The 23,045-nt window shown below is 43.4% G+C and overlaps 1 protein-coding gene across 1 annotated transcript in view; it reads left to right on the top strand.

Annotated features, from left to right (window-relative positions):
* The window catches only part of ENKUR (enkurin, TRPC channel interacting protein), a 32,665-nt gene extending 24,768 nt beyond the window's left edge, over positions 1-7,897 (top strand). The window contains exons 5-6 of the mRNA XM_084621247.1: positions 5,268-5,414; positions 7,518-7,897. Coding sequence (XP_084477373.1) covers positions 5,268-5,414; positions 7,518-7,691 — 321 coding nt within the window. The 3' untranslated portion in view covers positions 7,692-7,897. The remainder of the gene's footprint in view (positions 1-5,267; positions 5,415-7,517) is intronic.
* The last annotated feature ends 15,148 nt before the right edge of the window (positions 7,898-23,045 follow it).

The following is a 23,045-nucleotide window of genomic DNA, read 5'->3' as shown; positions in this document are numbered from 1 at the left end:
AACCTGAATGGATGGTAAGAGAGACTGTTTGACCTTTACTCAGGAGGATGTGGGACACCATCAAGGCTGAACTCCAAACTATGCTGGACTTGGGCATGGTGGAGGAGTCACACAGTGAATAGTGAAGCCCCATAGTTGTCATCCCAAAACCCAGTGGTATGATGAGATTTTGCATTAATTTCCATAAAGTCAGTGCAGTTTTCAAGTTTGATACATGCCCCATGCAGAGGCACCAACTTTGTGATTTGCCGGGGGGGGGTACTCGACACCTGCCCCAGCCCTGCCCCCACTCCGCTCCATCTCCCAACCCCTCCCCCACCTCTTCCCACTTTTGCCCCACCTCATACTGCCCTGTTCAACCCCGTCCCCTGAGCATGCCCAGCCCCCGCTCCTCCCCTCCCCTCCAACACCTCCTGCATGCCGCTGAACAGCTGATCGTGGCAGTCAGGAGGCGCTGGGAAGGAGGGGGAGAAGCTGATCCATGGGGCTGCCGGTGGGTGCTGAGTACCTGCTATTTTTTGGAGCACCCATGGAGTTGGCACCTATTGCCCCATGCCTAGGGTAGGTATGCTACTGGAACATTTTGGGGCAGCAAGGTACAGATATACAATTAATCTTACAAAAAGGTATGGGGTAGATTCCATGGACTCTGGAGTCCAGAGAGAAAACTGCATTTGCCCACTAGTCAGGCTGTACCACTCTTGAACAATGCCATATGGGCTACATGGAGCTGTGGCGACCTTTCAAAGACTAGTGAGCCAGGTCCTCCTCCTATGTGGGCGATAAGCCACTGCTTATTCAGATAAGCCACTGCTATAATTATATATAGCCAAGATTTGGACAGCCATCTTGGCCGTGTTACCGAAATATTGCAGTCAGTCGCCAGCAATAGCCTAACTGTCAACCCAGCTAAGTGCAAGATTGGGAACTCTGATGCCACCTACTTGGGAATATGGTGGAGGTGAACATATATGCCCACTCGTGGACAAGGTACAGGCTTTAGCCAACTATCTGAGGCCCATGACCAAGAAGCAAGTTAGACAATTTCTGGGTTTGCCTGGATGTTACAGGCACTTCATGCCAAACTTTGCAACCACCCAGCCTCCCTCACAGACCTGATGAGGGATGGGAAACCACAGAAGATGCAGTGGTTTGATGCTTGCAGTAAGGCCTTTAGAACATTACAAGAGAGCTTATGATGCAAACAGATGCTCTTCAACCCACAGTTTTCAAACTAATTAGATGGACACAATTAATGTGGGGCTTGGGGCAGTACTCACAGGACATCGGCGGAGAGGAACACCCCATACTGTACCTGAGTCAAAAATTATTTCAAAAATTATTTATGAAAAGGCATACTCAGTAATAAAAAAGGAAACTGTGGGTATCAAGTGGGCCATGGATACTTTACGTTATTACTTATTGGGGACCTCCTTTTTGCTGATTATGGACTGATGACTGCACATAAGGAAAGACACAAACACGAGGATCATGCATTAGTACCTAGTTCTACAACTGTACAGATGTCCCACAGAGCAGGCAAGGCTCATACAAACACGGATTTCTTTTCTCAAGATACAGACACTACAGCTGACAAGGACAGCATGCACAATGCACAACATGAATCCCGGGTGTCATTTTTGAGTGGGAGGGTATGTGAAGGCATGTATAAACCCTGCACTGACAGGAAAGGGGCTTGGGCTGCTCTGTGTGCTAAGGTTGCCCCGCCCCTCTGGCCCTGCCAGTCATGCATGTTAGGGAGGAAGGCTGTAAAATGAGGAAGCTGCAGTATGCAAGGGGGGAAGCCCTGAGAAGGGAGCAACTGGAGTGGTTTCTGAAATAGCACAGGGAACCCTCACGCAGAAACACTCCCAGTGAACCCCAGGGGCAAGCCCTATAGAGAGAAATTGATTTGGCTACTCAGCCATAAGAACATCTGACAAAGCTGCTGCCCAGGCACCCCTGAAGTAAGGTGGTGCCACAGACACTTTTGCTTTTTATTGACGCCAGGAGGAGCTTGTTTTGTGTTGAATCTGAACTTTTGCTTTTCCCCCACCTGTAAACAAAGTAAGCAAGCCCACAAGGGCAGGGCCCGCTGCCAGGGACTAAGACTCTGTAGCCTGTACTGGGCCAATCCCGTGGTGGGAACTGGACCTGCTGAGCAGCCCTAGCCTCGCTAGGGAGGTGCCCCAGAGAGATACTTTTTACAAGGACTCTGCACAACTATGGATGTCATAGAGCATTGGCTCTCAACCTTTCCAGACTACTATATCCCTTTCAGGAGTCTGATTTGTCTTGCGTATCCCAAGTTTCATATCACTTAAAAACTACTTGCTTACAAAATCAGACATAAAAATACAAGTGTCAGCACACTATTACTGAAAAATTGCTTACTTTCTCACCTTTACCATATAATTATAAAATAAATCAATTGGAATATAAATATTACATTTCAGTGTATAGTATATAGAGCAGTATAAACAAATCATTGTATGAAATTTTAGTATGTACTAACTTTGCTAGTGCTTATTATGTAGCCTATTGTAAAACTAGGCAAATATCTAGATGAGTTGATGTACCCCCTGGAAGACTTCTGTGTTCACCCAATTGAGAACCACTGTCATAGAGGAGATCTTTGTGGTATATCACTGCATCAAACCCCAGTCATGGAGGGAGAAGAGTGGCCGGCTACTTCCCCATATCCTATAGTAACATCCATGTCCTAGCCGCTTGGACATGCTTACAAGTCCAATTTTCAGCTGTGTAACATTTTAGGATGTAGCAAAGACCTTTTACTCATCTTTGCTCCATTTCCCAGGGTTTGGCTCTCTAATTACTTTTTTCTGTGTAAATTAATTTTCATTACGTTTTCACCAAAAACAAGCTTGAAATTTGCACAACATGCTATCCTGTGGAGTATCAGGGCATGTCTACACTAAAAAGGTAAGTCGACCTATGTAAGGTCAACTTAACAACCACAGCAGTAATGGGGAGCCCAGTTGCTGCCTGGTGTCTCCCCGTGGGGAGCATGGCAGCTGCCCCGAGACTCCTGATCCCCACGGGGAGCCCGGTGGCTGCACCGAGGCTTCCGGCTCCCATCAGGAGCTGCCCAGACTCCAGGCCCAGAGCTCCCCTCTGGGAGCCCAGCTGCAGTGGGGAGCTGAGAGCCCGAGGGAACAGCTGAGCTCCCAGTCGAGAAGAGCTGGGAGCCTCCAGGCAACACCAGGGCTCCCTGTGGGGAGCTGGGAGCCTCTGGGCAGCTGTCCAGCTGGCAGCAGAGAGCCAGGTGGGCACAGCCCAACGGGAAGCCTGGGGGAAGCCAGGCTCTAGCTAGAGCCCCTCACTTGCCTCCAATGACAGCCCGACTTTCTTATCAATTTCACAGCTTCAGCATGGAGCTGTGAAATTCACAAGAATGACAGCCAACAGCCGATGTAAGTAACACAGTGTCTACACAGACATTACATTGCCCTAACTATACCTACATGGGCCCTATGCCTCTCATGGAGGTGGAGTTATCATGTTGGTGTAGTAGGGCAGTTACATCAGCAGGAGCAAAACTGTAGTGTGTACACCGACCTGATTAGGTCAACATAAGCTGCCTTGCATCAACCTAACTCTGTAGTGTAGACCAAGCTTCAGAGTTGACTCACTCTCACTTCTCTCCTAGGCCAGCTGAGGAGCATTGCAAAGGCAGTATGCTCAGTCACTGGGGAAACAGCGCTTCATGTTGCTCTGCAGTGACCCTGTGCCATTTCAGGAGTGGTGTTGGTAGGCTTCTGATAGAGCCCAAACTTTCCATTCACTGGATGGTCATCATGATATGTAGCTTTGGGCCAAAGGGGGGGAGGAAATAAAGCAGAAAAATATCTGGGATTCTCAGCCTTCAGAGGACCCTGAGCCTCCAGTGTAACAAAAAAAGCTAAAATTGAAATATTAATTGGTTGCAAAATCTCTACCAACTACAGTTTACAATCCACAATGTTACTGGTATATGTCTCCTCCTGATACATTTGCCTAGTATCCATAAATATCAGCTCACATCTAAATCATTGGATCTTTATGAAAGGTGACGTGAACACTGATTAGGATTAATAATATCCTTATACTCTCATCTGCAAAAATTAGATAAGGCTGAGTAAACTGCTGTATGCTGTCTATTTTACCCAGTCACACACATTTCCATACAGATGAGTACCTGTTTTATGTCCAAAAGAGCAGCAATCCATCTTCAAATCATAAAACTTGCAAGAAATGCAGAATTGCTATACAGAACAAGATATTAATTTGAAAAACCTTACAAAATATCGCAAAGGAAATTGCGTTCATTATGTTTGCTTTCCCACCAATTTATGCAGAATTTTACATGTGAAACTACACTAGTACTTATAGCAGATTTGAAAGATCCATTAGAAAGTAAATTTTACTATATAAAGCCACATTCCAGTCAAGGGAATTTTTGTCTGTTTTGTATATTACCTATGGAATTAAAAGGGACCTCGTGCCTAGTAGGTGGGCAAGTGAACAAATACAGAGGAAGGAGCAAAAAACGTTCCTATCCTTTGCACCACCAATACAATAGCCAAGCACGGTCACTGTCCCTCCCAGCACCCATTGGGTCACAAGCCACCCCAAAGATGTAAAGGATGATGTAGTGGGCGTGTTCCCCCTGCACATCTGGGAAGGAAGTGTACCTTCTTGAAACACAATCCTGCCCAGAGAAACTGCTGGGCTTGTATATCACTCCTAATGCAAAACTATGTCTCTCAGGCATAACTGAGACATTGTGCAACACATTATATTAAACATTTTGACTTTTTTGTATGGTATATAATGTTATAACAAAAATCTGTACACATGAAAAGCAAAGGAATGCACATTTCAAAGTATGGCATTTGATGTCATGAAGTATTGATATAAACTAGTTGCACTATGGTTAACTGGTCTAAAACTGTTCAATAGGTGAGTCTTCTATCAATCCTTAGATATGGAGGTTTCCATTTTTACTTCCGTCTGGTTCTGAGGCCTTATACATAAAATTGATGAGAATCATTTTCACAGGCTTTGGACGGACTACAGAAGAATCAGGCTTGATGCTTTTCAGAAGATGGTGGCCCTGACATGATTTTTTTTGTTCAATAGTAATAAACCATATTCAAATCTACCTTGATAAATTTAAAATACCATTACTGATAATATTTATATCATATTGTTCATTGATTTCTTCTTATAAGTTTCTATAGGGAACTTTTCCCTTGATATTTCAGGATTATGGTCTTACTCCCAAATATGTAATTAAGCGAAGCGAGGAAGTAAAGAGAGCCCAAGAAGAGTATGATGCGTATGTCAAGGAGACTCTGAGGCAAAAAGCCATGAAACGGCTCTCTGATGAAGAAAGGGAAAGTCTCCTACAGGTATGCATTTTGATTTAGGTTTCATAGTGGTAAGTACAAAAGACAAATTAGATTTGTATTTCCATATAAGTAACAGAAAAGTATACAATGTATCAAAGTACTATGGTGCACAAGAAACAATGCATTTGGATTGGCTAGCTTTTCACTAGATAGAGCTCGAGAATAATTATAGGTAGGGCTGGGCAAACAATCTGATCTGACTCAAATTTCACAGGTTCAGGATGTTCTAAAGTTCAATTTTACAGGTATCTCCCATCTGGGGCTCCAGTTCTGGATCCCTTCCCCCACAGCTTCAGTGAAGTCAGTGAAGCTCCAGGCAGCTACAGGGATTCAACACCAGGGATCCAGCTGCAGGATTAGTGCCTTTGAGTCTTAGATAAATACAACTTCTTCTTTTTTTCCAAATTCATGACACCCCATGTTTAATGTATAGTGTATTTCATACAACATGTATTCCAAAATGTTTTCCAGTGTTAGATAATACAGGGGAAAGGGTTAGATAACAATAATATCAGAGGGAGAGAGAAATAAAGAGGTATAGGCAAGGGGAAAAAGAGACGTTTTCAGCTGAGACTTGAAACAAGGTGTGAGGTGGAGAGATACAGACAGAAGACTGTCAGAGATGTCAGGAGCTGTCAACAAGAAGGCTCCCGCACCAATAATGGCAAAATTGTGTAAAGCAAAAGAGAGAAGGCTACTACTATTTCTCAGTTTTCACCATGGATTGTGAAAGTGGTGAGTCTTTTATTTATAACCTCACAATAATAGTTATAGAGGAAGCATGTTCATTGTAAGTGCCTATTTATTGGCCCTTTGTAACATTTATTTGGGGGGAACCCTACCATCTGGGCTGGAATTTCTCTTGCTTTTTCTTTTTGTTTGATAACATTCTGTTCTGACATTTGTCAGATATCAGAGTGTGACGAAAGAAGTACTTTTTGCTGGTTAAGAATTTTTCAGATACTTATTTTATTTGGATAATCCAATATCTTCTTTTAAATTCTTTATGATGTCACAACAAATAAATGGAAATAATTAGAGACAAAAATCTGAAATTTCTTTCAATTTCACTTACTTTGGGTATACTCTTTATGAGGAAAAAAAGCTTTGAGAATAGATTCAGTATATTTGTCTCAGTGATTCAGAATTCATAATTTTTTATATAGGGTTAGGTCATCAGTTTACAATCTTGCCCATAAGAAGGATCAGCACATTGTTATGCTGCCTCTGGAGCAGCCCTGGAGGGAGATTTTGACTCTGTGTTTTGGGCTCCCCGCTTCTCCAGGGAGGAAGTAAACACCGATAGGTCTATACACTGAAGTCCGTGTGGAAACTCCCATTGTCTTCAGTGGTGCAGATCAGATCTGAATTGCACACATTAAAAGGTGCCTCTAAATGACAAAAATTAATGACTCTTCTAGGAGGGTTTCAGAAATCCTGTATTCATTTTCATATTTAAATACAAAACAGTAAAGAATGCCTCATGTCTGCTGAATTACTACTAGCTTCATACACATATTTTACTGCTTTTGATTGTAGAGAAAAATAACATTACAAACCAGCAACTAAACAGGTCCAAATTCTGCCTTTAGATGCACATGCTGCCATAGTCTTTTTTTAAAAAAAAAATCATTTACAGATTACATTACCAGATTATCATTAAAGATTTTGAAAATACCCATCACAAATAAAACACAGCCATGTACAGATACATGCTACAAGTACACAGATAAAGCAAGTCTTGTAATGCCAAATGTAGTCACTTTAGAATACCATTTTAAATCTGTAATATATTAATGTTCCATTAAAATGTAAGCATTGCTTAGATCACCCTACTTATTTTAGGACACCAGGCCAAATTCATCCTTGCTATTATTACATTGACTTTTAAGAGATTAATGAATTGTGCCCAGTTATTTGGCCCCATTAAATATTAATCCAGATGTTAATCAATTATTTTAACTTCTGTTGATTGTTACTGGGGGGGTGAGCACATATCATAGGGCAAAATGTTTGTTGAAATTGCTAAATACTTTATATAAATATAGCATTTCAACAAAATAAATTATTCTCATAAGTTTTCTTTTCATATAATGGATTTAGGGTCTGAAAAAGAATTGGGAAGAGGTACATCATGAGTTCCAGGGCCTTTCGGTAGACATAGACACCTTACCAAAGAAGATTCGTAAAGAAAGGCTGGAAGCACAGATGAAACAACTGGAGCATGACATTAGTATAATTGAGAAGCACAAAATTATCTATATTGCAAATAAGTAAGAACTGCCTTGCAAAGAATTTTTTTTACCCTGAGAAGAAAATGTAGATGCCTAGAAGAAGGAAGTGAAACAAGTCCACCTTATTCAGAGAAAGAAAAATAGCTAATTATACAAATATAATAGAATTTTAGCAAGTTCTTACATTTAAGGAATTTTTCATCTATATAATTCACATATTTTTTCAAATAAAATTCTATATTAGTTTAATTTTCAGTGAAGAAATATGTTTTATTTGTTATTTGTAATCTCTTTTATCTAGTTTTCCTGTGAATGTTATATAAAAGACTGATAAAAGACACAGTTAAAAGATACAGATAAAAGACACCCTAACCTAGACAACATGTTGACCTTCTTGTAGCCCAGTGGGCTAGTTTGCCTTTGTTATATTCACTGCTACTGTAGCCCAGTGGGCTAGCTTGCCTTTATTATATTTAGTGCTTTGCATTATATTCTGCTTTGCATTATATTCAGCAGTAATGCGAGAAACCTACAGGCCTACATCCTGTAAGACATTAGCTTCAGCAAGTTAGCATAAGGCTTGAGGCCTATGAACTTTGAACAGATAAACTTTGCACCGATAAATGGTCCAATGGAAAATGCCAAGTATTTGGGGAGCTGAAGATAGAGTTTAAAGGGAAGTTCTGACCACAGGTACATAATTCAACCACAGAAGTGTCCTGGCAATGAACTGACGTACATAACACGTACATGAGATACATCTAAGGCTAGCCTGCTTGCTTCCCTATATATCTTTTCTTATACGTTTCTTATTTTCTTATAGGTTTGATTATTTGTTTTATTATAATAAGTTTACAGGTTTATATTACAGTATATTTTGACTGTAACATAAGGGGCCTGCAGGTTACATCCTGTATGTTGAACTAAGGCAAAGTTAGCATGCATATGTTTGGGACCTTTCACCTAGATAGATGGTGTTGAGCTAAAGCATAAGACCAAACATGGCTGCGACCTTTAACATATAGGTCAGACCATCCGCCCCCCAGTCATGACATGTAGAAAGCTTCTAATGTACTCTTTAGGTCCTGATTCTCATTTTATGCTAAAGTCACTAGTCTGGCAGTGAAAAGGAGCCTTAATGTGGGTGAAAATTATAATTCTACTCATTTTAAACCCTGGTCCTGTGTTAATTGGACACACAAAACTGCCCTTGAAGTCTGCTATGGGAGTTCTGGGTGTGCAAGGAATGTAGGATTGGATCCAGTGACCTTGTTTTGAAGCAAGTTTGTTTATTAATGGAGGATATCATATACCTTGGAAGATGCCAGCAGCTGTTCAATGTGTAATTTACATCCACTTTTTACATAATTACTAATACTGTATATTTCAACAGAGAGCATATGGTATGGCAATGACTCAATGAAGTGACACACTATTTCTGAAGTAAGTACACAGGCCTTTCTCAAAAAAACACAAACTTTATGGTTATTGTGGATGCTTCTAGTTTCCTGAGTGAAACAAAAGTAGTTTCCAATCTCGGGAGGGCTGTGGAGGAACTGCATTCCATCCCAACTGCCTGGAGCATTGGACTGAGCTGGGCCACAGATTTGGATTTGGGTCCCCCATTTGGCAATACATTGGGCGGCCACTAGTCTGTTTGAGCAGCCATAATGATTTTATTTGTATAATCCACAATAGCACTTTTGCATACAGATTGTTGAGACTTGGAATATTCTCCTCTTGGGGAATGTGCATAGCTTCTGTAACCATACTGAGAGGATATAATCTTTCCATTCATTTAAATATATATTTTATGAGTATTATGAGAACTCCTGAGTGTAGATAAAATGTTATAATGAAAACCATTGAAATTACAGATACAAGGAAAACAGTCTTATCCTTTAACTCTCTCCAGGAAGTTTGACAAAATACACTTAGAGAATCCAAAGAATGTAGCTCTATATTAATATGTGCAGGAAATGCCAATGATTGAAGCTGCAGTACACTTGAATCAGCTTTATATGCACTTTCAGTGTAAGTAAAGCTACAAAGGCAAATAAACTTCAATTGTTGTCTCATTAGAATTGTTCCTTTATAAGTGAACAGAACAGAATAACAACAGTAGGAGAGAGGGCTGAGTTGTTTTTATAGGTCAATCTGTTCTCTGATCTGTATGGCAGATCTTGATTCCAATAATCTGTTTGACATGTATGGAATTCGCTAGAGAGCAGAGAGTCTGAATTGGGAGCTACTGTGCAGATCAATGAGCAGAATTTTGCTCTTTCCTTTCTTTTTTTTTATAAATAACTATGTATAAATACTAATTTAGTAATAAAAATGTAAGACCTCAAACATTTCTAACAGCTCATTTCAACATCAGAGTACCTCCTGTGGTTCTCATTTGCAGAGAAATTAATATTCTTCAGCAGGAGCCTGCAGCCTGACCCATCTTGGGTACCAGTGTGATATTCTGACTATTGCCAAGAATGTTAAGAGAGGAAGTCCACTGAGAGTTGTGAAGAAGATCTTGAATTCTGTATTGGTGGTGGGCTTTCCTGAATGACGTAAGGTTATTCAGCCAAGGAAAAGCCTTAAATGTGAAATTCTAAACCCACTGAAGTCAACAGGAATCTTTCTATTGGCTTCAGTTATCTTTGAATGAAGCCTTAAAAGAGCAACTGACAGGACAATTAAAAAAAACACACTCCAAGAATGATAATTAAGAGCATGAAGACTTCCTACAGGTGGCAACTCTGGTTAGAAGGAAAAGATGTATCTTTTTGTTTGATGCTACATTTGGCTTTTCCTATTAGCTTTGCCAACACTGCCCCACTTATTGCACAGGATAATTGAATCTTGTGCTAGAATAAAATTCAGGCTTGAGAAACTAATTATGCACTTCTAGATGTGGAGCTAAAACTTCACAGGAATTGAATGTGGGCTGCAGGTGGAGCAGAGCTCATTTGTACAAGTGCTGCATCTGTTGGTCAGCTTTACAACTTGCTATAGCCTGGTATGGTACCACAGTAAAGAGCTTGAACCATATTCTATCATCTGTCTTTGTGAAACATCATTAAGCTCAATGGGATTTCTGTCCACAGAGTGAGAGCAGTATCACTCTTTTAAAACATTTTATTTACCTTTTAGAAAACATTACATCATGCTCAGGTATTGATAAACCGCTGACAAAACAGAAACCTGTACAAAATTAAAAATAAGGTCAAAATACACATAGTATAATTTTGTCAAACTGAAGTCCTGTGGCCTTCTCAGGTGGTGACTATCAATATTAAAATGAAAAAAACAGGAAAAAATTCACACTGCACTTATCTATAATGTTTCTTTGATAGATAAGAGAGATGCTGCTGCAAATTGAGACTATTTGCTCCTGAAAGTTATGCATAGCAAAACTGTATGCCTGTTTTTAAATACAACATGAAACAATGACAAATATCTAAGTTGCTGTCCTTCTAGAATGAAACTATTTATATCCTGGAAGTATGGAATCAGATATGGCATCATCGCAACAAGGGGAGTCCCCAGTAGTATGGCTCTGATGGAGATCTTTAGATCAGGAGCCCATGCAGAGGCACATACTCTCTGTGGGTATGTCTACACTGCATTGTAAAACAGGGTCTGTGGGAACTTGCACCTGTGGGCTCAGTGTTTCCAAGACTGCACTTGAGTATCCACACTGCATTTTAAACCTGAGTTTACAATTTATGGACCTCCATACTGCACTACTCAGACCCAAAGCAGATCTTCTGCTTCTGGAGACATGTCCGATAGTGCCTAGTGCCCTCACCAGCTGTAGCTTCTCCAGGCCTTTGTTCAGAGTGTATTGTGGGGAAACTTGTCTGTCCATGCCACAGCACTTGAACAGAAGCCCACAAACACATCCAGACGGGCCATTTCTGGGTCTGCATGCTCCCAGCAACTGGAGCCAGCAACATGGGTCCAGCACCAATAGAAGAATTTGTGCAGCTTGCGCTTTCAATCCTATTTCAGGAGTCAGCCAGAATATCCATGAGACTCTGGTGGACATTTTGGCAGCAGTTTTTTCTCCCATTGACTGCACCTTGTGGAGAGTGGTACAGCCCTAATATAACACACCAAATGTAGATGGTGCGTCCTAGTGGTTGGAACAGGAGTCTAGGTTAGTGGTCAGAGTAGAATATGGCAGCATGGCCAGGTGACAAGCCAGTGGTTGTAGTCAGGAGTTCTGAGGAAGGTCAGGACTAGGGCTGGAATGGGAGCAAGCACGGTTTGGAGCAAGGGCTAGTACAGGAAGCAGGTCTGGGGCTGCTGTGGTCATTGAACATGCTGAGCAGCCACAGCCTGCTACTGTTGCTACAAGGCTTAAATGGTGATCTGTTGCCCCTTCTGTCCAATCAGGGAGCACAGTCACTACGTGAGGGTTTATTGAGAACAGACAACCTCATTGGGTTGCTAGGCAACTGTGCCCAGACCCAGGTGAGCTCTTGACACCTGGCAGCTGCGTCCTGTTGGTTGCTGGTTGCCATAACCACAGATTCCCCATATGTAGACCACCATTTTTGGAGCAGGGCCATGAGCACAGACTGGTGGGATCACATTGTCATGCAGACCTGGGGTGAGCAGCAGTGGCTCCAGAATTTTTGCATGAAGAAGCAGATACTCCTGGAGCTTTGTGAGCAACATGAGATGATCCTCTGGCATCAGGCCACACACATGAGGGAAGTCATGCCAGTCTAGAAGCAGGTATCTATAACCATCTGGAAGCTGACTACCTCAGACTGTTACATATCTGTAGCTAACCAGTTTGATGTTGGTAAGACCACTGTTGGGGTTGTGGTAGTGGAGGTTTGAGAGCTGATCAGGACTGTGACATACCCAAAGGTGGTGAGCATAAGCACATCCCTGAAGTAATTGCTGGTTTTGAGAGAAAGAGATTTTCAAACTGTACCAGGGCCATTGAAGGGACTCACATGACCATAGTTTGCCCACTGCATGGAACACATGAGTACATACTCCTCCATTGTGCAGGCCCTGGTTAACCACAGAGCAAGTTCATGGACACTATCATGAGCTGTACTGACAAGTGCATGTTGCCAGATTTTCTAAAATCAGAAGATTACCTTCATGTACAAGTTGGAACATCATTCATAACAATGTCATTTGGTGGGAATAGAGTCACTGTCCGCACTGTAATTCTAGGGGACCCTGCTTACCTCCTTTTACCATGGCTTAGGAAACCACACCCTGGTTTTAGAGGACCTGGCCAAAGAAGGTACAGTGACACTCCATAGTTGCAGGAGAGGGGTGGAACAGGAGTTTGGCAGATTGAAATTCCAGTGGTGAAGGTTACAGAATGTTTGGATGTCAGTGTGATCAGTGCTATCTGCATTATTTGTGCAGAGCACCGTAGGCAATATGGCTATGAGGAAAAAGGTGAGCCATTTCGCCAGAAATGAACTCAAGACACCGCTTGACTTCTAGACTGGTACATACAGCCAGAAAGTGCACCTGTCATTACTGGGGCAGGATCCACATGCACAACAGAAATCAGCAGTGCTTTGTGCAGCCACATTATGGGTGCGCATGTTCTAGTGCACAGGTGGGCAAACTACAGCCCACGGGCCACATGCGGCTCGTGGGACTGTCCTGCCCAGCTCCTAGCCTGGGAGGCTAGCTCCTGGCCCCTCCCCCACTGTTCCCCCTCCCACGCAGCCATGTGGCCGCGCAGGCAGCGGAGCTGCGAGCTCCTGCCACTCTGAGCAGCATGGTAAGGGGGCTCTGAGCAGCATGGTAAGGGGGCAGCAGCAGTGGGGAAGTTGGATAGGAGGTCCTGGGGGCAGTCAGGGGACAGGGAGCAGGGGGCAGTTGGATGGGGCGGAGGTTCTGGGGCGGTCAGTGAACAGTGGGGGTTGGATAGAGTGTGGGAATCCCGGGGGGCCTGTCAGGGGGTGGGGCTGTGGATAGGGGTTGGGGCAGTCAGGGGACAGGGAGCGGGGGGGTGTTGGATAGGAGGTGGGATCGGGGGGGGGCAATTTGGGGCAGTGGGTCCCAGGAAGGGTCAGTCAGGAGACAAGGAGCAGGGTGTGTTGGATGGGTCAGGTGTTCTGAGGGGGACAGTCGGGGGTGGGAAGTGGGAGGGGGTGAATGAGGGTGGGGGCCAGGCTGTTTGGGGGGCACAGCCTTCCCTACCCTGCCCTCCATACAGTTTTACACCCCGATATGGCCCTCGGGTCAAAAAGTTTGCCCACCCCTATTCTAGTGGGTGAGGGGAAATGACATAATGTATGTGTACAGTAGTATGAATGAATAGGGAATGAAATAGTATTTGTAATTGTGCTGCAGTCATCATGTGGGTGTAGGCCAGATCCAGAAGGTGGCTTTTATGAATTTGTATTATGCATTTTATATATTCAGGTCATGTACCTCATCATGCAGTTTGATTTACTGTGATGGCATGGGTGAAAACTTTTATGCAGTTTATAAAAACTGGCCATGTACTTAAACACAACTTAATTGTGATTGATGTTTTGAAACTAATGGGGTTTTATGCATGTTATTTAAACTGGTCATGTACTCCAAGCACAGCTTATGGATTACTGTGATCAAGTTCCTCTGAAGTAAATGTAATAAATCATGATAATGCTACCTTGTGTGCATATGGAATGCTTTATTTGTAAATCATCATGCAATAGAAAGTCACCATGTTAAAAATGTGATAGGCAGACCTGCTGCCAGCAAAATTTACAATACAACAAACAAAAACAGTACAAAGCCCAGTGAACAGTGGATATGAGGAAATGCAGTGCACAGTGGTGCAAAACACTCAAGCTCTGTTCAGTGCCACCCCATAACTATTTCGGGTGTTGACTGTCTCTGTTCTCCTTGACTCTTTTAGTGCGTTTTGCACATGGGCTGCTGCTGGACTGACCTGGAGTGGAGGACTGCAGGGGGGAACGTTTGGCCATTCCAGCGACCATTCCTTTCTTCTGGACAGTACTGAGGTGGTCTATGTCAAAGAGTGCATGGGCTGGAGGACATGGTAACATGGAGGGGACTCAGTATGTGGAGCTGGAACAGGAGGAGCAGCTGGAGCTGGATCCTGTGTCTTGTTGCCATAAGCACAAGCATTCTCTCAAACAGTTCTTTATGCTGTGCTCTAACTTCCTCCCTCAACCTGAATCCCTGCTCCAGAACTGTGCTTTCAATCTCTCTTCACGCTATCCGGCCTCTCTCTCTTTCTTCTTCTCTTGCATCTTTCTCTTTGGTATTCCAGCTGCTGGTTGGTATTCTGCAAAATCTCACTTACTTTGTCATGGATCCACTTCCTCCTTGCTTCCCGCATCACAGTTCATAACCCAAGGCTAGTGGTTGCCTGTGTGTGCCCTCTAGAGGTGGAAGGACCTGCCGGGGCAAATGAAAATGCGTTGTTGTCTGAGTGTGAGACAAGAATTACATTGCATCTGCTGCACAGGCAGGGGCTGCCACCGCTTTAAGGTCAAAAGATGCTACTCTTTATCATTGTCTTGTTTTTTTCACACACAAAAATTCTTACCTCAGCCAGTCCTGTGAGCCCTCCTCAGCTGCAAGACTTCAGACATCATGGTAAGATGTACTTTACCAGTCCAATTTAAATTATTTATAAATACCCACCATTTTCCACTGGAACTAGTTTTGTGGGGTGGGTTCCACTCATTATTCTTTACTACCTATGGTTTTACTATCCTTTTAGGCTGAGCAACAACTACAATATTACAGTCCCGGAGATTCCAGACTGGCAACATGACCTTCTCTTTCGAGCCACTGGAGGTCATCCATCTATGCTAAAGAACTTTTTAGGCATTTGGTGACTGACCAGCACATCTCTAAACAGAGGGAGCTCATGAGCTGCAGAGGTGACCTAATAAGTATGTTCTGCTCTAAAATCTAACCATCTGCCTGGAATTTCTACTCCATGAGAAGTACGCAAGCATAACCAATCAGGAGTGAGTTAAAATCTGTGGAGAAAATCAATAAGGTGCTGCTTTAGGCTGGAGACATATTTAAGCCTTCTTGAAAGCACCCTGCATTCACTCACATCCATGGACTACATACAGCCCCCTTGGAACAGTTTGGATTCATACTATGGAACCCATGGATTACCTACACCCCCATCCCAGTACAGTTAAGAATACCCAGACAGGCAGGTTAGGACCATACAGCATGGTCAGTCCCTACAGTGTGGCATAGTAGCAGTGAAGGCAATATAAAGCTCTTAAATTGGTTGCCCCCAACTTATTTTAGAATCATAGAATCATAGAATATCAGGGTTGGAAGGGACCCCAGAAGGTCATCTAGTCCAACCCCCTGCTCGAAGCAGGACCAATTCCCAGTTAAATCATCCCAGCCAGGGCTTTGTCAAGCCTGACCTTAAAAACCTCTAAGGAAGGAGATTCTACCACCTCCCTAGGTAACGCATTCCAGTGTTTCACCACCCTCATAGTGAAAAAGTTTTTCCTAATATCCAATCTAAACCTCCCCCACTGCAACTTGAGACCATTACTCCTCGTTCTGTCATCTGCTACCATTGAGAACAGTCTAGAGCCATCCTCTTTGGAACCCCCTTTCAGGTAGTTGAAAGCAGCTATCAAATCCCCCCACATTCTTCTCTTCTGCAGACTAAACAATCCCAGCTCCCTCAGCCTCTCCTCATAAGTCATGTGTTCCAGACCCCTAATCATTTTTGTTGCCCTTCGCTGGACTCGCTCCAATTTATCCACATCCTTCTTGTAGTGTGGGGCCCAAAACTGGACACAGTACTCCAGATGAGGCCTCACGAATGTCGAATTTTGATAATAATCATAGTGTTTTGGGTAAAAATTTCATGATAACTGTTTAACTTTTGTTTTAAGTTCCCAAGATCTGTGGTAATTATTGGGGTCAGTCTGTACCCCAAATCCCTAGGGTTCCAGTAGCATGCTGAAGTCTTTTGGAAAATTTGAGACAGAATGTTTCAGCCATTTCTGCAAACGAGGCTAGGAAAAAATATTTTGGTTTGCCCATGTTAAAAAATTCTTGATACCTTTTCTTTGACCAGATCTAGTATCCCCATGCTTTGGAGCAGGGACATGAAATTTGGCAAGGAGGTGGCCTTTGTGTCAGTGATATGCCTTTTGCAGTTTCTGTGAAGAATCTGTCCAAATATGACCAAGTTATAAACCTTTAAAAAAATCGCAGTTCACACATACTCAGAGACTTACTAGAATGTACCAGCTAAAAACTCTGAAAACTCTGTCCTCTCTGAGTACACTCGAGCCTCTCACAGCTCCGAGTGCTGACCAGATGGTGCATGCTCCAGCCCAAGGATCAGAAGGATTTTCCTTATAACTGCTGTTCTCAGTTGCTCTGGGCTGAGGTGAGGCTGGGTATGGAGACTGAGAATCTTTCTCCTGTGCTCTGAATGACGCCTCTAGGCAGCATGGAAGAGGAAGTCAGCTGATTCAAATGCAGAGGGGACAAAAGCCAGAAGGCTGGGAGGGAAAGGAATAGATTAGGAGAAGGAGTGTGGTGAGTCTGGGACTGAAGGGGATGGGGAGAAACTGTGACTAAAAGTTGGTGGGAGAGTCTGGGACTGGGATCCAGGAGGTGAGAGGGGAGGCTTGGAAAGGAGACTAGGACTGGGAGCTGTGGGGAGGGAAGACTGGGACTGGTTGAGATAGGAGGTGGGGAGTGTAGGTTGAGACTGGGAGCCAGGGAGGGAATTGGTGGGAAGACTGGAGACAGTTGGTTGGGCAGGGAACACTGAGATTGGATGAGGAGCTGCAGGGGATGAGGAGAACAGGGCCTAGCTGAACAAAAAGCAATAAGGGGACAAGGGAGGGTTGAGGGGAGACTGATATTAGAGGTGGATCTTAGAGTGTTAGAAACCGGTGATCTTGCCTGGCCGTCACAGCTGGACTGAGGTCTGCTCACCAGGGATGGGAGTCACCAGGCTGCAGTTGGAGGAATTGCAAGGCCAGGTCCCATAAACAAGAGTCAGGATCAGAGTCAGGCCAGGGTCAGAGACTAGAGATCAGAAGCAGTAGCAGGTTGGGATCAAGAGGCAGGAATCAGGGTCAGAGTGAGGCCACAGTCGGAGATCGGAAATCAGAGGTAATACCGGGTTAGAATCAAGAGACAGGAATCTAGGTCAGAGTCAGGCTGGAGTCAGAGATCAGGAGACGAGGCAAAGTCTGGCATTGCAGCAGACTGAGGTCTGTGTGATTGCCCAGGCAACCCCTAGGGTTAAGTAGGGGCACTTAGTCAATCAGAGGATGGCAAGGTACTGTCACTCTGGGTCTCCTGGGCAGTACTTCCTGCAGTGCCTACTCAGTGCTCCCTGGATATGCCTCTGCATGGCTTCCTGGTGGCACTGTGGGAAAATCAGCTTCCCCAGGATCTGCAACCCAGGCTCTGGTCCCTGGGTCCTTATGTAGAGAGGGAGACTAGGCATGGGAAACTTGGAGGAAGGCAGCTACAGATCAGATGAAGAGCAAGAATGGGAAAACTGAGGCTGGCAAGGAGACTGGGAATGTGGGATATGAGGGAGGAACTGGGTAAGGAGACTGGGTGTGGGCAAAGGGAGAGACTGTGAGTCAGGGGGAGATTGGGACTTGACAGTGAGCCCAGAGGGGGAGAGTGGGACTGAGATGAGAAGGCTGAGCAGTGGAGATTAGAACCAGGTAGTCAAGGAGAAAAGCACTAGGACAGGGCTGTGAAAGGGACAGGTTGGAGGGGACAAGGTTGAAAGAGTCAAGCTTCGGGGGAAGCAGGCAGGAGAGTTTCTGCCCACTAGAGTACACTCCCTTCTGGAGGTTGGAAGATTCCTGAGTCTTACCATTCCACTGCTGTCAGCAATAGCTATGAAACACCGTGGCAAAGTGTGGGGCTCATCCCCCTCTAGAGTCGGTCCATATACAGGATAACACCCTACTATTGCTATCAGTTACTCAGCTCAGTAGCAGAGGTCTGTGCAGTAGATCTAAAAGTTCCAACTCTGATGATGAACCATGTGGGTATCAAGATGCACAGACAACTTTAATTCTGACATTTCCAACTTTTGAATACCTGACTTTGCAATCTCAATAATGTTCTTTTACCATAGTTTTTGTGTGTAATAAAAAACGTAACATAAAACATAGGAAAGGCAGAGGTATCTACTGGTTAGAGCAGGAAACTTGGAATCAGGAAACTTGGGTCCTACTATTGATTATAACACTAGTTCACTGTGAACCTTGGAAAGTCAAATAGCCTCTGGGTCGCTATCAACTCCTTTGAAAAATGGGTATTGTAACAATAATATGGCACAACCTTTGTAAACCACTTTGGGGTTCTCAGATGAAAGGGAGAGGCAGTGTAGAGTATTATTATTTATAAATAAGGCTGCGATTTAGTCACAGAGGTCATGGAAGTAACAGAATCCGTGACTTCCAAAGAACTCCATGACTTTAGCCAGCATTGGCTGGGAGCTGCAGGGTCCCCTGCCACTTGCGGAGGCAGGGAGCTACGGGGGAGTCCCGCAGCTCCCTGCTGCCACTCCCAGCCGCCATGGGCAGCAGGGGAGATCTGCCACAGGTGGCAGGGGGGAGCAGGCAGGAGGGGGAATTCCCGCTGCTACTGGCCACCATGGGCAGCAGGGGGGACCTGGTGGCAGGGGGGGATCCCCACTGCTCCTGGCCACTGGGGGCAGCAAAGGGACCCTGGCAGCTCCCAACTGCAGTGGGCAGCAGGGAAGATCCCCAGAGCTCCCGGCTGCCACGGGAAGCAGGAGGGACCCCCACAGCTTTGAACTGCCAGTGGAGGGGGACTCTCGAGCTGCCAGCCCCTCCCACTCCCCACAGCTGCCCAGGCTACCCATTTTGTCATGGGTATTTTTAGTAAAAGTCAAGAACCGGTCACAGGCTTCCATGAATTTGAAATTTCATTATTGCCTGTGACCTGTCCGTGGCTTTTACTAAAAATATCCATGACAAAAACTTAGCCTTATTTATAAATTAGGGAGAACAGTGCATGAAAAGTGTAAATAGTTTTGTCATAAAATTGCACAGGACTAACTTTTATATTTTGTAATGTTACCAATGAATATCTATTTTCTAGCATCTGACTAGAAATAGGATGGACTTGAAAAATACAGTTTCCAAGCATTTGGACATACAATTTATTAAATAATACTACTTGTCTGCATTATATTACTAATTTTGGTTTCAGACCTACTAATATCTTCTGAATGGCAATAGCTAATGGGAAATGCTATACATACCACACACATACGAGGTATTTTCTTTAGTAAGTTACTTTTGTTACTGAAACATTGGTGCATGTTTTCTTTTTGTCATAAATGTAATTGTACAATGGAAATAAAATATGCAAAATTAATTGTCACTTGAAAATGCCTCAGCTTTTGTCCTTTATTCATATTCAGCCACATGAGCTATTTCTCTTAAAATGTATTCAGCGTTATTTTCTCAGTAGCTTGATATGTGCATCTTTGCAAGGGATTATGCTCTGTAAGTCATTATACTAATAACAATACACTCTGGAAAGTCATAATCATTTTTACCACATTTTCTATTTTATCTGTTTTATGCCACTGACTAATACAACTCTCCCTCATTTGAGTAACCCCTACTCATGTGAGTAGTTCCTTTGACGTCAGTGGGATTACTCACATGAACAATAACTTCTCACGTGAGTAAGAGGTTGTAGGAGTGGGTCCCCATCTTCCATTATCTGGGTTTCTTGCCATTCATGTTCATAGTAAAACCTTTTCCCAGTGGACACTATACTTGTGTGACAGGATAAGGTCACTCACTTAGTCCCTGTTCAAGATTTTGCTATTTTGCAGTAAGGCTAGTCTCTTGGGGACCACATTCAACACAATCAGATGCCAAGCCAAGCTATGCAAACCTTGTGATAAGCTTTAGTTTACTGGCTCTGTGGCAGATCACCATACCTGGTGGAAAAACCAGCCCACTAAAAAATTCTACAACAAAAAACCATGTTCATGACTTCAAGTTGTGGAGCTGCCCAACTCCAATAACTGCCAACATCCAAGACTGTCCATCCCACCACCTGATGGTGTGCAACTCACTAATGTTGTTGAGTCACTCTAGCCCAGTGGTTTACAACATGTGGTCGTGGACCCCTGGGGGTTCTGCAGACTGTGTCTAAGGGGTCCACAAAAGGTTGTCATTACCATAGAACAATGGTTTTCAACCTGTGGTCCATGGACCCCCGGGGGTCCACAGACTGTGTCTAAGATTTCCAAAGGGGTTCACACCTGCATTTGAATGTTTTGGGGGTCTGCAAATGAAAAAAAGGGTGAAAAAACCACTGCTCTAGCTTATCATTTGAATCACTTCATTACACGGTCTTGGGTGAAGGCGATGAAAACTTGTGGGTCAGATTTAAAAAACAATTAGCTGGAAGAGAGAGGGGGCTTCTGCTCGCACTGCCTTCTTATCAGCAAAGTGCAGTATGTGGCCTCCATTGCCTCGATCACTGTAGTGTTGTGTTGGGGTGCTCCCTCCTACTGCTAATCACTTTTTTGGAGAGTATTGTCTTTGAGACAAATCATCTCTTTCAGAGTGATCTATGTGAAATTGTTAGACCAGGAGAGCCTATTAACTTTGGGCCATGCTCCCTTTAGAAATTCTTACTTCACTGACTGATACTGTCAGGAGAAAACAGCCAAGATTTTCAGAAGTGTCTCGTGATCTGGGGTGCTTAACTGGAGACATGTTAAAGCAGGGGTTTTCAAACTGTGGGTCGGGACCCCTCAGGGGGTCACAAGATTATTACCTGTGGGGTCATGAGCTGTCAGCCTCCACCCAAACCCCGCTTTGCCTCCAGCATTTAAAATGGTGTTAAATATGTAAGAAAGTGTTTTTAATTTATTAGGGGGGTTGCAGTCAGAGACTTTCTATGTGAAAGGGGTCACAAGTACAAAAGTTTGAGAACCACTGCATTAAAGGGAACAAATTTTTGAAAAATGCTGATCACCTGCCTGCTGAAGATCAACCACCTTTAAACTGTTTCATACCTGGGCACTCAAAATCACTTGTGACCCTTGAAAATCTGGGCATCTGTGAAGGAGATGTCTGTGGCAATTCTAATCTCTGCAGCAGTTGAATTTCAGGAGGTGGCCGCCACAAAAATTTAATATAATTCGATTGGACCTTTTAAAGGAGTACATTGGGCCCAATTCTGCCCTCCAAGACACTTGCATAACCTCACTGCGCGGAAAGGCAAGTATACCCAGGCTGTAGCATGAAGAGCTGAACTACAGTCTGGCATAAAATGAACCCTTATGCTGCTAGTCACATGCTTCTTTAAATGCTTCAGATTCTTATACTTTGGAGATTTTGCAGTTACAGAGTCTGTTTTGGAAAAAAAAACAAAAAAAATCAAATTAATAAAATAATCTGTAAAAAATCTCTATCAGTTACATTCGATATATAAGGTCTGATCCATAACCTATTGACAATTTCCTGATTCTGTTTTTCATGGCCATACATGATTAATTTGTCATGGGATTTGGCAGGAACAGCTTTTTATGGAAATAATGCTTCATCATTCAGATTTAAATATTTTTCTCAAAAGCGGAGAAAAAAATTGTTCACATAATATTGTTATCGGAAATAAATGCAAACAAAATAGACTTTCTTTATTATAACACAAACTTTACATTTCAGCTAAAAGAACATTATATTAATAACATAAAAACATGGATAGCAAAGCAATATCTTCAGGAGCCAGGGACCTGCCAATTAAGGCTGTCAGTCATTCTAACCTAGCACAGTGAAATTAATTAAAAAAATAAGTTAGCTTTGTATTAAAGATGCTTATCTTGGACCAAATAAGTCCAAGATGAAAGTTTTGCCAAGCAGTCTATAATATTCCGATTTAAAGGTCATACAAAAATTTGTTGACATCTTGAATGTCAGATTTCAACCTTCTATTGCAGTAGCTGTGCCATTGTATGATATAGGGCTGGACTGTGCAGCCTTTAACCAGGTTGGTGAGCACTGATACACACACAAGTAGCTCCATTGACTTCAGTTGACTTGCTCTTGGAGTTAGTGTTCATCGGTGAGAGTAAAGATTATACATAGCTGCTAAGTGTTACAAGTCTCACTCGTAGATTTCAGATGTAGTAGTTTTGCTGAAGTCTGGGGTTGAACAAGGTGTCAGGAATCCTCATCCTAGGCTGCAGAGCCACTCTATATCTGATGTCCTGCAGTAGCCACACTAACTGCTGCATCCTCCCTTCTGTAAGTGGTAGGAGGTTGTCCAGACCATCTGCCTAGTTGGACAGCTCTGCCCAACACCCCTCTGTGCTGCTAGATGCAGTAAAACTTCTTGGAGCACTGCAGCATGTGTCTAA

The sequence above is a fragment of the Lepidochelys olivacea genome, assembly GCF_965140295.1.
Source record: "Lepidochelys olivacea isolate rLepOli2 genome assembly, chromosome: 2".
Classification (NCBI taxonomy): Eukaryota; Metazoa; Chordata; order Testudines; family Cheloniidae; genus Lepidochelys; species Lepidochelys olivacea.
Note: the sequence above shows the minus strand (reverse complement) of the source record. Positions and strands in the feature narration are given on the sequence as shown.